This window comes from Eubalaena glacialis, chromosome 7 (assembly GCF_028564815.1).
Source record: "Eubalaena glacialis isolate mEubGla1 chromosome 7, mEubGla1.1.hap2.+ XY, whole genome shotgun sequence".
Lineage (NCBI taxonomy): Eukaryota > Metazoa > Chordata > Mammalia > Artiodactyla > Balaenidae > Eubalaena > Eubalaena glacialis.
This window is the reverse complement of record NC_083722.1, coordinates 30,990,057-31,005,475: the sequence shown is the minus strand read 5'-3', so window position 1 is coordinate 31,005,475 and position 15,419 is coordinate 30,990,057. Positions and strand designations below refer to the sequence as shown.

Here is a 15,419-nt window from a genome sequence, read left to right as displayed (position 1 = left end):
AGATTTCAGACAGTAAATAACTATAGAGCAGTGCTGTTATATATATCAATTATATGGAATAATCCATAAGCTCTTCCAGAAATATGCAAACTTTAGGATTCTTAATTTTTTAAAAACTGAACTGATAGCTAAAAGGACAAGAACCCTGGAAATTTAAAATTGTACAAAGAGAAGGCAAAACATAATAAATCTGTATTTAACCATTAATTTTTAGGCCAGGTTTTATTCCTCAAAGGTTAATCTTCCTACTAAATGAACATTATAACTTTAAATGCCAAAACTCTTTTGAATTAATTTATAAAAATCTTGCCTACATATTAAATATTTCCTTAACTTTTTAAACAAAGTATGTTTAATAAAATGTTCTTCCTGTTTGTTAAACTGCTTTCAGCACAGTGCCACCTTTTAAAAAAATCTATTAAGGTAGATAGGGTAGTCTGAATCCACATTAAATGACCTTGGAGGATGCTTTTTGAGGTTTTGTTTACTAGTACTTTTGTGTGTTTAGTCCCCAGACAGGCTATTCTCATTACTTGCAATGATTTATGTGTCTGTTTTATAATTAAATATTGGGGAAAGGGGTGTGGCGTAAAAACAATCATGTTAGAACTTTATCATAAATGAGGGCAGGCAGGCAATGACCAGAGCTTGCAGGAGAGAAAGAAGGGAGGAAGACTTTATGATGAAATTTTATGAGATTTATATAGTAGTAATAATACACTAAAGGTCTCAAATTCAGATCAAAATATGGGTTCATTTGCTCTTTACCAATTGAAAAAAATGTGTTCTTTTCCTGCTCAGTTGTTGTAATCATCATCATCACTCAATAAATAGTAGTCAGTCTAGCTAATGTAGGTGAATCCTCAGAAAGCTAGTTTACTTTGGATAATATGTACAGTGATGGGTGCAATGAATGTTTTAGAGATTAAGTAATACCAAAAATAATTAATTCCTTTACTCAGATTTAAATTCAAATATAAATGAAAAAGAGAGAAAATAGCTCATAATCTCTGATAAGATTTCTGTTAAATATTTTATGCTTGGGCATTAAATCCCATGAATTCTGAAAAGAAAACATCTCTGTGGACAAAAGGCATAGGAATCTTACCATCCTTCTTACTAGTAATAATGAACGACTAATATAAATACTGAGATTTATGATAATTTGGGGATACATTATAAGCAAGATTATTTATTTGGATTCCAACCCTATTCCTAAAAGAATTTTAGGGTGCCTTATAAAACTATTCACAATATAATTATATGATCAAGATGAAATTACACTACTCAATTCAAAAGACAGTTATAAAGCCCCACAGATATGATCTTTCACATAACAATCAATTAAAACAAAAAACAAAAAAAAAAAACCCAGATTTTTAAAATACTTTAAGGAAAGATTTTCATTATAATAAGTAAATTAAAAGTTTGATCATTATTTCAAACTGTTCTTGCCTCTTCTATAAAAGAGGCTATCCACTAGGCCACAAGTTCTATACATAAAAGTATAGAGGTAGCAGGAGTGGGCAAACTATGGCACACCAGCTGCCTATTCATGCATATATGGTTTTACTGAAACACAGCCATGCCCATTCATTCACCTATTGTCTAATTTACTTACGGTCTCTCTTTCAGACTACAGTGGCAGAGTTGAGTAGTAAACAGGGACCTTACAGCACACAAAGCCAAAAATCTTTACTATCTAGCCCTCTACAGAAAAAATGTAAACATCTCTGGTAGGGTGTTAACTAAAAAAACACAAATTCAGAATAATTTAAATACAGAAATATAGGCTTCTGCTCATTAAAATACTTCTTCAAAGAGTATAATTTAATAGTATAAACAATTTAGTAGCAGTAGTACAATTTAGTATTTATTTAATGTGAATGAACTTTTAAAGGCATTTTTACATATCTTAGACGCATCCAATTAATAAACAAGGACATAGTAATAACAGATGCTTATTTTGATCCTCTATAAAAACCTCTAGCTTATTGGTCTAGACTTGAGTTACTATAATAAAAAGGTAAAATTTTTATATTGCTATTTTCAAAAATATTTTACCATTTTCAATTCATATTTGCCACGTATAAATTTGTGAAAATTAGTTGTTTTAATGTGAATGGAATTTCAATGTAAAAAATAAAACTATAAACTAAAACCTAAAATTGCTATGTATAGCCCAGGCTATCCATATTCCCTTCTTTAAAAAAAAAAAACTTACTATTTATAAAAATAAATGAATTTTCCCCATCTATCTGATTTCATTTTGAAATCAAATCCCCATACACCTTTTCCAAAACATGTTTCACCTTTAAGAAGTTATTGTTATATGTATATGTATAGCTGATTCACTTTGTTATAAAGCAGAAACTAACACACCATTGTAAAGCAATTATACTCCAATAAAGATGTTAAAAAAAAAAAGTTATTGTTTAAGATGAAAAATAGCAGAATAAATGCCTAAAATAAATAGTAAAAAAAAAAAAAAAGTCCCTTCACCTGGACTCACCAATAGTTAACATTTTGCCACATCTGTTTTATGTATGAATTTAAGTATAGTACTGACTTCACGAAAATAATTCATCATGCACCTCTTTTAAGAGTAAGGATATTTTCCTATATATGTGCAACAGCATTATCACACTTAACAAATATTCCATAGTATCATCAATATCAAGTCCATATTCAAGTTTCCTCAAATATCCTAAAAATGACTTACGAAGCTTTTTAAAAAATCCAGTATCCAGTCAAGGTTCACATACATGACCAATTTCTGAGAGACAAGGGCCAAATTTTTCTTTAAACAGTCTTTTTGTGTATACTATCTTCTCTCTTCTTTCCGAAAACTTGTTCTCTGGAAAAGCTGTAGGAACACAATTTCCCCAGTACTTTCCTGCCAGAACCATTCAGCAATGGAAAGGTATTGGGATAATGGTGGGGAGGAAACTGAATTTCCAATTATCTCAGTAGATTCTGTTTTCGCTATGAAAATATCTAGAATGAAATTGCAATCTTATCACAGCTGATTTCATTTTTTATAAATATATACCTAGCCAACATTCATTGATCATCAAGTGAAAAGTCTTGTGACTAAGACATGCCAGGACTTAAGAAATTAAGCTTTAATACTGTTATCACTAATAACTTAATAAGAATCATGAATAACTATCCAAATACTATATCTTATGAAAAGAAACAATATTTTCTAAAAGTCTAAAGCGTGCTCTTTACTGGTCACTGAAAAAGCCAGTTTTAGAAGACAAAACATACTTTTTTAAAAAATTGTAGTCAATTTTTATAGTTCACTAAGTTAAATAAAGTTTTAATCATCCCATAAAAAGACTGAATAGCTTGCATATTATGCCCATGAACTAAGAAACCGACTTCTTTGGCAATTTGTTTCAAAATTTTCAAGCTTTTACTAAAGTGTAAAACTTATATTTTGAACAATGCTTTATTATACCATTATAAAAATATGTACTTCTGAATAACATGAACCACAAATTTTTTATTATTAATATAATTAAAGTATATAAATATTTTCAAATTCTTTCATAATTTATTTAATCTTAAAGTTCAAATTGGAGCAATTTTTGACTACTAAGCTGCCTGGGAAATTGAGATTTCCAATGGGAATACTGTCAAATTTATAAAAACAAAAAGATCAGTATTCTAGTGATTCATTTCCAATATATTCTCTATATTGTTAATTATGGCTGAACTCAGAGTATTTTCCAGTGTAAATTATATACAAGGCTTAACAAATAGTGACCTAAATCTGCAATTGCCTTCACAGAAACCAATGAAAAATCTATACACAGCAATGAAATTGGCATGCAAATAAAAGAACTGTCAAGACATGTATCCCTAAAAATAAGCCTACAATAACTATTTTAAAGGCTGTGTGTGGTCTCACCCATATATTTTGGCAAGATGCACTTTCTCCAACCACAGCTAGATTCATCCAAATGCAGTGGCACTGGAGAGCCTCTGTCTCACCTGTCAAAGTTGAAGAACGTTGTTCCAAAGACCACCATGAGTCCATGGAGAAAAGCCACAGTGCTACAGCTGTTATTGATAAGCAGTCTCTTAAGGAGAAAATACTTCAAACAATTAAGCAAATCATCCTTAATAGAGATATAGACAGATAGACAATATATTAATGTTTAAATGGTGAGATGACAAATACCATGCCAGGTCGGAAACAGTGACAACTTATATATTGGAATACTAAGGAAGCTTTCATAAGTAACACTAACTTAATAGTCTTTTCTATTCTTTATCTAATACAATTTCTATACATTATTTACCAATTCAAAAAACTATTGTTTCCCTTATTTAAATATTTAAAAACCTCCCTTATAAAACCTCAAAATTCATCTAAATTACTAAGGTACTAAATTCATCAAAATTACTAAAGTCTGACAGTTAGGAGCACAAAAGATTAAGACTTAAAAACAGAAACCTAAATATATTAAAACCTGATTTATTTTTTAGAAGATATCTTTGTATCTTTTTCAACCACATTATAAAAGCAGTTTTCTGCTTTAGATTAACCCCCCTTTTAGTAAAGCATATAAACGGGTCAGGTAAGCTATAGGTAGGTTAAGATAAATAAAAAGAAAGAGCAAGAAAAACAATTACTTTGAAAAGAAAAATGCTTCAGTGAACAATTCAAGCTCCATCTCAAACCTGGCAATAAAAAACAACTTAAAGCAAAATGTAAAGAAATATACCTGGCTGGGTGAAAAGTTTAAATAATCGTGATAAACATCCCATAATTTAACTTATTTTTCCTACTAGATGACAATGTCCTCGAACCCTATATAATACTGCAACAATTCAATCAAAAAAGAAAAAGGGTGCCCTTTTGTGCCTCTTCCAGGAAAGTGAATATCCAAAAAGTTCTCATTATAAGAGAGCTTCATCTACAAACAAGTCCCATAGCACAAAGCCTCCAATGTACTATGATGTCCCACACTTCCATTTACTATATTCTCTAAGTACAAAGGTTCCAAAAAGATTAGTTTCACTTTTCCCTAGATATATTTAGTATGTTAACTAGTATAGCTGGGATATTATTTTCCTTTGGTTTTGTCAGTAGCATGTCTGATATAAATTTTATTAAGTGGTAGTATATGTAACATTGCATTGTGGGTAGTAGTTTCCTGCTTTACCCTAGCCACATCCTCAGCTGTCATATGAGCATGTTTCCCATATTTTCTGCAAGTTCTCGACTTTTTTTTCTTCTTAGAAAAATGACAGCAGTAGAAGATGAATTGTTCTAATAATTATAAGAAACATGAATTATTTATACAGTTACATTAAACAAGTATGGATCACTGTGTACTTTGAAAAACAGTCAAAGGGAGAAAAAAGTAATCCTCATAATTAAAGGGCTAAATTCATGTGAAACAATGTTAAAGTAAATTAACACAGAGGAAGGAATTAAAAAATGTTAAAAGAAAAAATCTCTGTAATCAGATGCCAATACCATCTAACAAATGAGGTGTACTATAACAAGATATAACAATGATTTGCCTTGAATGTTAGAAGCTTCAAACCTGTTACGTATTCATTAGTGAAGATTAATGTCAATATCCCCTACTAGAACCTTAAGAATCTACTTTGAGATTTTATAGAAATGTCAAAACAGAGAAAGAGAAACCAAAAAAGCCTGGAGGAGAGAGGGAAGAAAGGGGGAGGAGTGGAAGGGGAGAGAGTAGGGGAGAGAGGGAGACACAAAAGTTAACTACTTTCTCTTTTGGCATCCAACTTCCACATTATCTCACATTAGACAGAGAGCTGCTAATAATAACCAAATGAAGTTGTTCAAACAATCATGGATATGGTAGTGCTTTGGGTTTTTACAAAATTTAAAGAAACTGAGGAGAAAAACAAAGAATACTCTGATTACAAAAAATGCCACTTTTTTTAGTATATATATACATACACACACACATATATGTAAATTTTTTAAAGTACCACAAAATAATACCTTGTACACACATACAACCACACATGTGTGCGCAGCTGTGAACATGGATATATACCTCATTAAAATAAGGAAGTGGAATTAAATCTCTCATAATCATCATAATTTAAAATAGCAATAAAATTATACATATTTTACTAATGTAAAAATTTTTCAAAGCATCAATACAAGGCCCAATAAATGCTATGTAAGTCTCAATAGCTATACATCAAATCCAAAAAAAATTGTCACATACCAAGTTGAAACAATAAATTAAGAAAATTCCTTGCTAAAACGTCATAATCAATGAGAACATTTTAAGCCAAAATAGGATTTCTACAATTTATAAAATTCCTACATCAAACCTATTTTGCTTCTATTGTTTTCAATTAAAAGAAAAATAGAACAGCAACAAATATAAGTTTAAAACAATCAAAAAAAAATAGAAATGGGCACAAGACTGATATTGATAAAACTACTGTATTATAATAGGATCATTAATTCAGAAAATTAAAAAATGATTCAAAAGGTAACAATGAAGATATATATGTAGCATTTAAAACATTATAGTCTTATACCATATAACAATATACAATATAAAAAATTCGACCAATGTTGACAAACTTATTAAATACAAGGCAATGGGGAAGCAAATAACTAACTTCTTTACTTTTTGTGAAATTGTTTGCAAGTTCAAAGCTATATTTCATTTCCATGGCATTATAATACTTAATTTATACAGCAGACTTAAACTCGATACTTACTTCAACATAGCAAATACTAATATATCCCCTAAAAGAATGAAGTTTTGAGGGTCTTTAAAAAACCAAAAAAACCTGTGGTTTGCATTTCTGATTTTAAGCATAATTAAGAGCTTTATCTGCAGTGACTTTTCTGAGTCAGTCTCTCTTCAACACATGTGGTAAGCTATTTCTAATGAAACAGACTGTCAATTATCAAATGTGCACCAGTTATCACTGTTGTTTTTAAATTTTTACCACAAAGTAATATTTGCTCCAAAGAGGATAGATTTTCAATTTATAAAAAGAAAAAAAGTATATGTATGTATGTACGTGTGCATGTGTTTGTGTGTGTGTGGATAATGAATATACAAACTTTAAAGAGCATGACTTCACTACTTTCTCCTGCCAGAATTCGATGGGCCTCACACAGAACAGAAAGGGCATATTCAACAATATCTATTAAACTCTTAAGCAATAAGAGTGATTACCCTGACCCAAAAATTATGTGCAGGAGGGTTACCTGCAAAAACAGAACAAGCAGGTAAGAGACACACAGATGTTAAAACTTATTCAAATACATATACAGTTAATTTGGAGGGCCAAAGTACACTTAATAAAAACAAAAAATTTTAAGGGAGAAAATATTTAGCAAAAAGTTATAAGATGTCAGCAAATCCAAACGCAGAAACTGAAAACTCACTCTGAAAAAAGAAAAGCATTTACTTAGCAGACTACTAAATTTTTTCAATTGCCTGATTCTGCTGCTATTGTATGTGCATATGGAACTATGTTTGAAAATTCCACAAATTATATAGACAAAACCCTCCTTTAACTTACTTTAGATATTAATTAGAGCTACAGATCCCACTGTACGCCTTATTTATGAAAAAGGATCAATGAATAAATTTTCCCTTTTGCATGAATAACTGCATGTTAAATGAAAGCTTTTTTCAATGTAAAACCTGTTTACATACACAATGAGGCACGATAAATCTGTATTTTAAATAAAACACTAAAACGTATTTCTGGTTTTTTATCACTAAAAATTTATTATGGAAAAGTTCTAGATATTTGAATAATAAAGGATTAAAGTCATTCCCATGTCCTCCCAGTGTATTTTGGGCAAATTATTTTTTTGTAAGAAACTTATGAGTACATTTATCTTTATCGAATATAAACCAAAAGCAGATAATGAACTGTGCTAGGATGACCATACGAAGGGGTATTTTGGCTCTTACATCCTCCTCAGTATTTCCCAGCCCTTACCCCATTATACACCCCAAATAATGTTTTGTAATTCACTGTCTCCGCCCACCCTCCCACTCATTTACTTCATGCCACTCCTGGTTACTATCACACTAGGAAGAAGTCTAACATGCAAATTCAGAGTGGCGTGGATAAATGGCAAAAAAATGCCTAGAAAATTGGTCTGTTCAGCTTTATAATTTTTGCTGAAAAATACCCCATCGCTCTCAACTGATGAAAACAGGAAGCTCTATTCATAAATATGAAATTCTCTGCCTATGATATATAATCATCCTAATAAGAAAATGAGTTCTATACATACATGTCCAAAGGGGCAAAAAAGGAGATAGTTTCCCAAAGATGTTTCCAATTTTCTTCTGAATCAGAATTAGCAAATCGAGACGACTAACATACTCTGTGTGCATTATTCCTTACTACACACAGCATTTTGTAATTTATTTCAAAAGCTTCTATTATAAACAAAAAATACAGCTTCTGTTAACCCACTCCATTCTGAGCTTAGAAAAATCAATAACACTGAACAATCTAAGTTACAACATAAGAATTTTACTTTATATTTGTATAAGACTTGCTATCAAAGACTCTGTTAAAGTTAATATCCAAGTAAACTACACAAAGAGTATACAAAATGAGTATATTTCCTTGAAAAATAAAAATTATTACAAACATAAAGAAAACTAAGATTCATCCAATAAACTATGCTACAATTTTTGCTATTCATTTTTATAAGATACTCAAACTAGCCATGAGATAAAGGTAAACATAACACAAAAGATACTAATTATATTTAATCTTTATTGTAGGAACCGGCACCTAATATTGATCATACATAAACTAGACAGACATGATTTAATATTTGTAAAGGAATCCCCAGACTAACACTTTCATGACAGCCAATTACAGTGAAGCCCAGCAAGCAGTTTGCAACCAGACCTTAAGAAAGGTAAACTTTTTTACAATGAGTTACAGATTCATGAGTTTAAGAAGACAAGAAAAAGAAAAACAGAAGGACTCCAATCACCCAGCAAATATGAAGCAGACCCCAGAATGTGATACAATCCAAAGATGTAAATTATTGTAAATCATCACTGTTGTTCAGGATTTCACACACAGCCTCTTGAGCCAATTTTGCTCACTTTTCCACGGACACAATAATGAACTAAATAAAAGGAGGAGGCACAAAAAGTAGGGGTGGGGGGATAGAAAGGAAAGCCCACAACAGCAGAGTTCTGCTCTACAAACGCTTAACCTTACAGGAGTTTGGGCTCCTTCAGCATTTGTATTCTATCCAAATCCTCATGAGTCACAAAAATTAAAAAGCTATATCCTTCTGGATGCCAGGAAGGGCCTTACCACAAGCCTTTTGTCAGAGAGAGAGAGAGAGAGAGAGAGAGAGCATGAGCAAGGGGGGAAAGCCACAGTGGTAGGCAGTCCCACTTGACTGTGAGTACTATGAGGTCACAAACCACATGATTCTGTCTCTCCAGTAATAGTGCTTGCAAAAAAAAGGAGTTTGAAAGCTTTTGCTTTTTTGGATTGTGTGAATGCTTCATTCGCCTCACAAACAACCACAGAACCACAAGTGCGGTGCAAACTTTCTCCAGGAGGACAGCAAGAAGTCTCTGGTTTTTAAATGGTTAATCTCCGCAGGTCACTACCAGCCACCGAGACCAACAGAGTCAGTGAGTGCTCTCTAACCACAGTCTATGCAGTAATAGTAGGTCCTTCCAATATTTGCTCATTCTCTTTTTGTTTTGTTTCCTTGCTTTTCACATGTTACCAGCTACATAATTTCTTGACAGAAAAAAATAAATATCAAGTCTATGTACTGCAGGCATACTGTAAAACTAAAACAAGGTTTGGGTATGGTTTGTGTTTTCAGTTTAAGGCTGCAAGCAGAATTTACAACAGAGGGTACAAGTTCTATCTGAAAATAAAAGGAGGGACTATGGCATCAAACAGCCTCTTCAGCACAGTGACACCATGTCAGCAAAACTTCTTTTGGGGTAAGTGTTATCATATTTTAAAATCCTATAAGAGATGAACCTGTTAAACATAAAGGTATGTTTCTCGGATAAACTTGCTAGCTTTGCCAGCTAACATTATATTAAAGATCATAATGATGCTATTTTGTTGCACTAAAAGTTGAAAAATGAAATTGCTATACAAATTTGCTTTTGGCATCTGTAACTTATCTACTTCTCGGACTAATGACTTGAAATAGAAAAAATTAAATTATCTCACATTAGTCTAAATGTTTTCTAGAGCTATAGAAATGAGGGAGTTGAAACAGTAAAGGAAAGTTTAATATTCTCATTAACCTTCACTGAAATAAAATTAGAGACTAAATTAATCAAAGTATTGTGAAGTATTCACTCCGGCAGCTCCCAATATTTGAGCAAACTTTTAAAAGGAAGCAATTTTACAAAATAACAGACCACAGAATTATCTTGACATTATACTCTACTATGTAAAACAGAGAAATAAACCTGCAGTATAACTTACATTTTAACCAGCTCAACTATAAGAAATCTACTTATAATTTTAGACTGCATCATAAGATATATGCACAAGTTTGTTTCTAAACAACTTTACATAACTGAAGCATATATTCAACTGAAATAAAATTATGATAAGTATGTAATAGCCATTTTTAAAAGATCTTTATAGTTGCCCAGGATATCCAGGATATTAAAAAGCTCACAGAAGTCGTCAAAAACTTACATGCAATCATAACTTTCTATACAATTTTAGTTTACATCTACACACTATTATCCATAAGTAGAAACTGTTATAAACATAGCAAACATTAAAACGTCTAGGATTCTTTTAATCATATTCTTTGACCTACCAAAATGAGTATCGTTTAGTCTCATAAAAAAGAAAACTCTGTAAGGATACTCTGCATGATTTAAAAGAGCCATACCAATTAAGTCATGCTGGACTTTAAAAGAAAACAGGCATAATATAGTATTAATATTTAATTTCAAGTTAGTGTTAATTCACAAAAGTAAACTACTTCAACATTCATCAGCTAAGATGGTATTATAGTAAAATATCTAAACACTTACAAGATTTTCTTTATGCTGTCCAACATGTTCTACAAGGCAAGTTTATAAAATTTTCTTTTATCCTTTAAAATAAATCCTTTTGCTGTGTATACCTGTATTAACTTTGCTTTATAACTTACAACTAACGATTGGAGTTTCTTTTACTCCTCCTACTTCACACATTTTAACTGGCTACCAGAGGATCAGTCTTAGTTTCAGTCAAAGAGAAATAATTAAACCTGAAGGAGAAAAAAGGTTTCTCTTAAAAGGGTGAGGAAATATACTATGTATTTTACAAAAAAAATGTAAAATTGCTGTAGTGACTCCCTCAATAGTTCTAAGTGGGCCCCCTCAGTTATAACACATACAATACAGTAATCACAGATTATTTTTTTAACTTAATGGAAGGTAATAAGCATTACTGTAAATTTCTGCATTAAGGAAGCAGAACATATACACAACTAGACTGCATTAACAACCCCTAATATAATTATAGCTCATACATGGAAACTTTTGCTGTTCCCACCCAAGAGAAGAGGGGAAAAAAATGCTTAAAACTATTGTTATATGGAGGGATAACTTGAAACAGCATCTCAAGCAGTTAAGTTACTCTTCACAATGTCACTCTATTTTTAAAAAAATAATAATTTTTCAAACCAGATTGGGAACACAAATTTCAAGGACTATTTCAGCATTAGATGTAAAGTTACTAATATAGTCACAAAGAATATGTTAAAACGTTCTTTATTCTGTCATATGAGGGAGTGTTACATTTCTGTGACATCCTTAGTAACTATTTCTACAGTAAAATTTTCAAAACTTGACCCAGTTTCAAACAGGCATGATAATGAATTAAATAATCTTCTATCACATCACATATTTTTATACATCATAACTAAGTCTTCCTCTTCTGAAAAGTGGAATTTACCCTCTCCCACTCCCAAATAGTATTTGAGAGCCTGGATAGAGAACATAAGATGAACCCACTACATGGGACTAATTACAGGTGGGTGGTGGACATAATGTATAGGTTATCATCACACTACAAACATTCCCCCCTTCTGGAATCTATCTGAAGTCTGAAACCTCACTTCAGGCTTTAAATTCTTAAGTAATGGATTATCAAAACAACCTAATGAAATGTCAAAAGTATGTGCTCCAATTTTGTAAAATAGTTTTAAAAGTTCAGGCTCTTCCTAGGTAAGGGACAAAAGCACATGCTGACCAACTGCCTCACCTCAAAATAATGAGTGAAAAGAGTGTGTGTGTGTGTGTGTGTGTGTGTGTGAATTTTCAATATGCACTACTCAAAATCTGTCCATTATTTATCATAAATGAAGTCTGTTAAAATGAATAGATGTAACTCATGGAGTATCTTACCATTAAGAACTTATTTACGAAAATATATCAGCTGACAGACTAAATTTCTACATAAAACCTTTGTAACTGACCGTAGTGCCCGACTGAACGTGATGTGTGAAGACTGATTTCCAAAACAATAGTTGTGGTCCATATCAATGATAGTGATTTTATAGTTTCAAGATTTAACAGCGACAAAGCGTCACAACTTGCTTCTAAAATAAGAGAGATAAATTCCAAAATCCAGGGAGATGATTTAAAAAGAGCATACATAGAAGACCACTCCCATTAAAAGCTAACAATGTCGATGCAATTTCCAAAGACTCTTATTATGTATTATTTAACATTATAGTAAATAATCATAATTTTACATGAAAACTGGTAAAGATTTCACTTTTAAACATTAAAAATATTTTAGAATGTAGAAGATTTAAAACAAATCACAGAAAAATATCGTTAGTCTATATAAATCTCTTGATAGTCTCTAAATCACAAGAAAGCATGAAATATACATGGTTACATTATGATATACTTTAGTTATTTTAAAAGAAGAAAAAAATTAATCTCTTCAATTACACCCTTCAAACTAATCACTGATAGTTTGACTTGTTTAAATCAGTCATGCTAAAGTTAAATTCAGTAAGATAGAAATGTTCCAGTTTGTTAAAAGAACACTGAAATATTTGATGGTTAAATAAACTGCAGAGGGGGGAAAAAACTAACTCATTGAAGGCACTAAGATTTTATCAAACACACAGAATTAATCTTTATTGAATAGAACCATTCACAAATCAAAACTCACTGTACTTCAGTACTTTTAAGCAGCGCTAATCAATTACAAACCTTTTCTAGTGCTTCAAAACTCATGTGCTTTCAATTTTATACACTGGTGGTCCTCAAGTACTGTATTGGGGCTGAGTTAAGACATTCTGTATCACAACTTTTTTTTTCAACAAATATTCATCTAGAGGGCTTTTTTTTTTCCTCTCAAGAGCTGCTCACATGAAAACTGTGGTAATATTTTTATACTGTACTTCTTTGTTGAAGCAAAAGGTTAGGGGTTACCTAAATACCTCAACTGTATATACGAAAAAGGGAAAAGGTAAGTATTCATATAAAAAAATCCAATGGGACTGGATTATTTATTTTTGCATTTCCTATGATTAATGATGCACCCATGCATACTCGAAAACTGATGGCAAAACAGGGTAACATCTCAAACTCCTCTCCAAAGCATACAAATACCAACCTTCCATGCTGTTCTAACCCCTGTTGCAAGATACTAAAATGTGACAACTCTAAGTCAATAGTGAGGTCATGCAAATCTCCTCAAAAGCATTCATTGCAAATGCAATTAATTACCTAACAAAAGTCTACAGAGATATTTTTACATAAGGGATTCACTGGAACAGTCTACCTCTACAGTGTGTCTCTGTAAAAATAATACACATATGGTCAAACAGACAAATACCTTCAATATGAAAGAATCCTTCCTACAAACAATAAACCTGTAAACGTGACAAAGCGTAACTATTTTTTCTAGTCATCTGCCATGCAAGATTTATTAGTAAATGGGTGCTAACAAAACCAATTCTAATTTAAGCAGTCTTCCCACTAGGTTACCCAAATGCACTACCTTTTTCTCCTATACCAATGAATTCCACTGAAGATAAAACTTCATCCAAAAAAAAAAAACCTGTCATTAGCTTCCCATAATAAGGATAACAATAAACTCCATATTCAGTATTTTCTAAAGAGCAAAATATTCTAAGCTGTCTAAAGTATATGGAAATTCTTCATGAAATAGGAAATATTTAATGTTTTAAAACAAATCTTCAGAAAAGGAAGTCTCACATAATGAAAATATACACCTTGATACAATCTATTGCCATTTCAAAGTTTATGGAATTCAGTGGATATGTATTTTGATTAATGTATTACCATTCAAAAAAATAATGGGGAAATTCTATACCTTATTCAAAGGGAGTTTACTTACAATTTTAACCACAGTTGACCACAAGCTTTTGTCCATTTAACAGCAAGCACACATACATTGCCACATAATTTTTTAAAGATCTGTATAGCAACTGAGATTAAATGCTCTTTTATTACATTGTATACAAAATCTTCATCTTATGTTGAATTCTTAGGAATTTCTCCCCTTTGTATTATTTACTAAGGATGTAGGATTCAACTTTGGACAGTGCTGAATGTAAGCAATACCAAATCAATCATTTCGGGTGTTTATTGTTGTTGAACAGGATGTTAACTCTAAAGTATATTTTTTCATAAATATGCTGTCTTATACGAATAAAAACCTAATCATTCACCATTATGTTAAGATAATTCCCAAATAAAATGAGCTGTAGAATTGAGTCCAGATAAGCATTTAATACTTGCAGTGAAAAAAAAATTCATTATTGATACACCTCCTATAAGTACTCTTTATTCTTGTTAATACTCATAAATCCAACATCCAATATGTAGTCCAGGACTAAAAATCATACCGAGTGTGATTTTGCCTCTAATTAAGTGATTTTCAATTTTTAAATCAACTGCCCACAAAACAAGGAATTCTGCACCATATAGACATATATTAAGTGAATGCAATTTTAATGATGTTTAAGATATTTTAAAATTATTATACTGATGTCAGAAAATGTACCAAGTTACATTATTCTCAGACATGTATTTAAGATTATGGTGGCAATTAGTTTAAAGACTGTTATCTGCACTACTTCTACTGCCATCCCTTAGGAAATTATACATAAGAGTTACATTAGAGAAGTGAGACTCTAACAAGGTACATCCAAGTATCCTGTGCAAGGCCAATAATTTTTACCACAAAATCAAATAAATTAATTTTATTTTATACCTTTCAGTCTTTATATCAGTGGTGTCTACTGAAATCCATTATACCCTCAACTATAAAAATATATTTACATAAAAGACTTAGCTAAAAACTCAAACATTTAAATACACATTTTCAGGTTCACGAAAACCATATGAACCATGAGTGTGCCA

The 15,419-nt window shown here is 31.3% G+C and overlaps 2 protein-coding genes across 7 annotated transcripts in view; one reads left to right on the top strand and one right to left on the bottom strand.

Moving 5' to 3' along the window:
- SUPT3H (SPT3 homolog, SAGA and STAGA complex component) overlaps window positions 1-15,419 on the bottom strand; it is a 447,882-nt gene that overhangs the window by 388,999 nt on the left and 43,464 nt on the right. The gene's annotated exons all lie outside the window — the stretch shown is intronic.
- Window positions 9,920-15,419, top strand: part of RUNX2 (RUNX family transcription factor 2) — a 206,838-nt gene continuing 201,338 nt past the window's right edge. Inside the window, exon 1 of one of the 2 annotated variants that reach the window (XM_061195018.1) lies at window positions 9,920-9,992. In XM_061195018.1, coding sequence (XP_061051001.1) covers window positions 9,935-9,992 — 58 coding nt within the window. In that variant the 5' untranslated portion in view covers window positions 9,920-9,934. The remainder of the gene's footprint in view (window positions 9,993-15,419) is intronic. The other variant, XM_061195021.1, reaches the window with a different exon arrangement.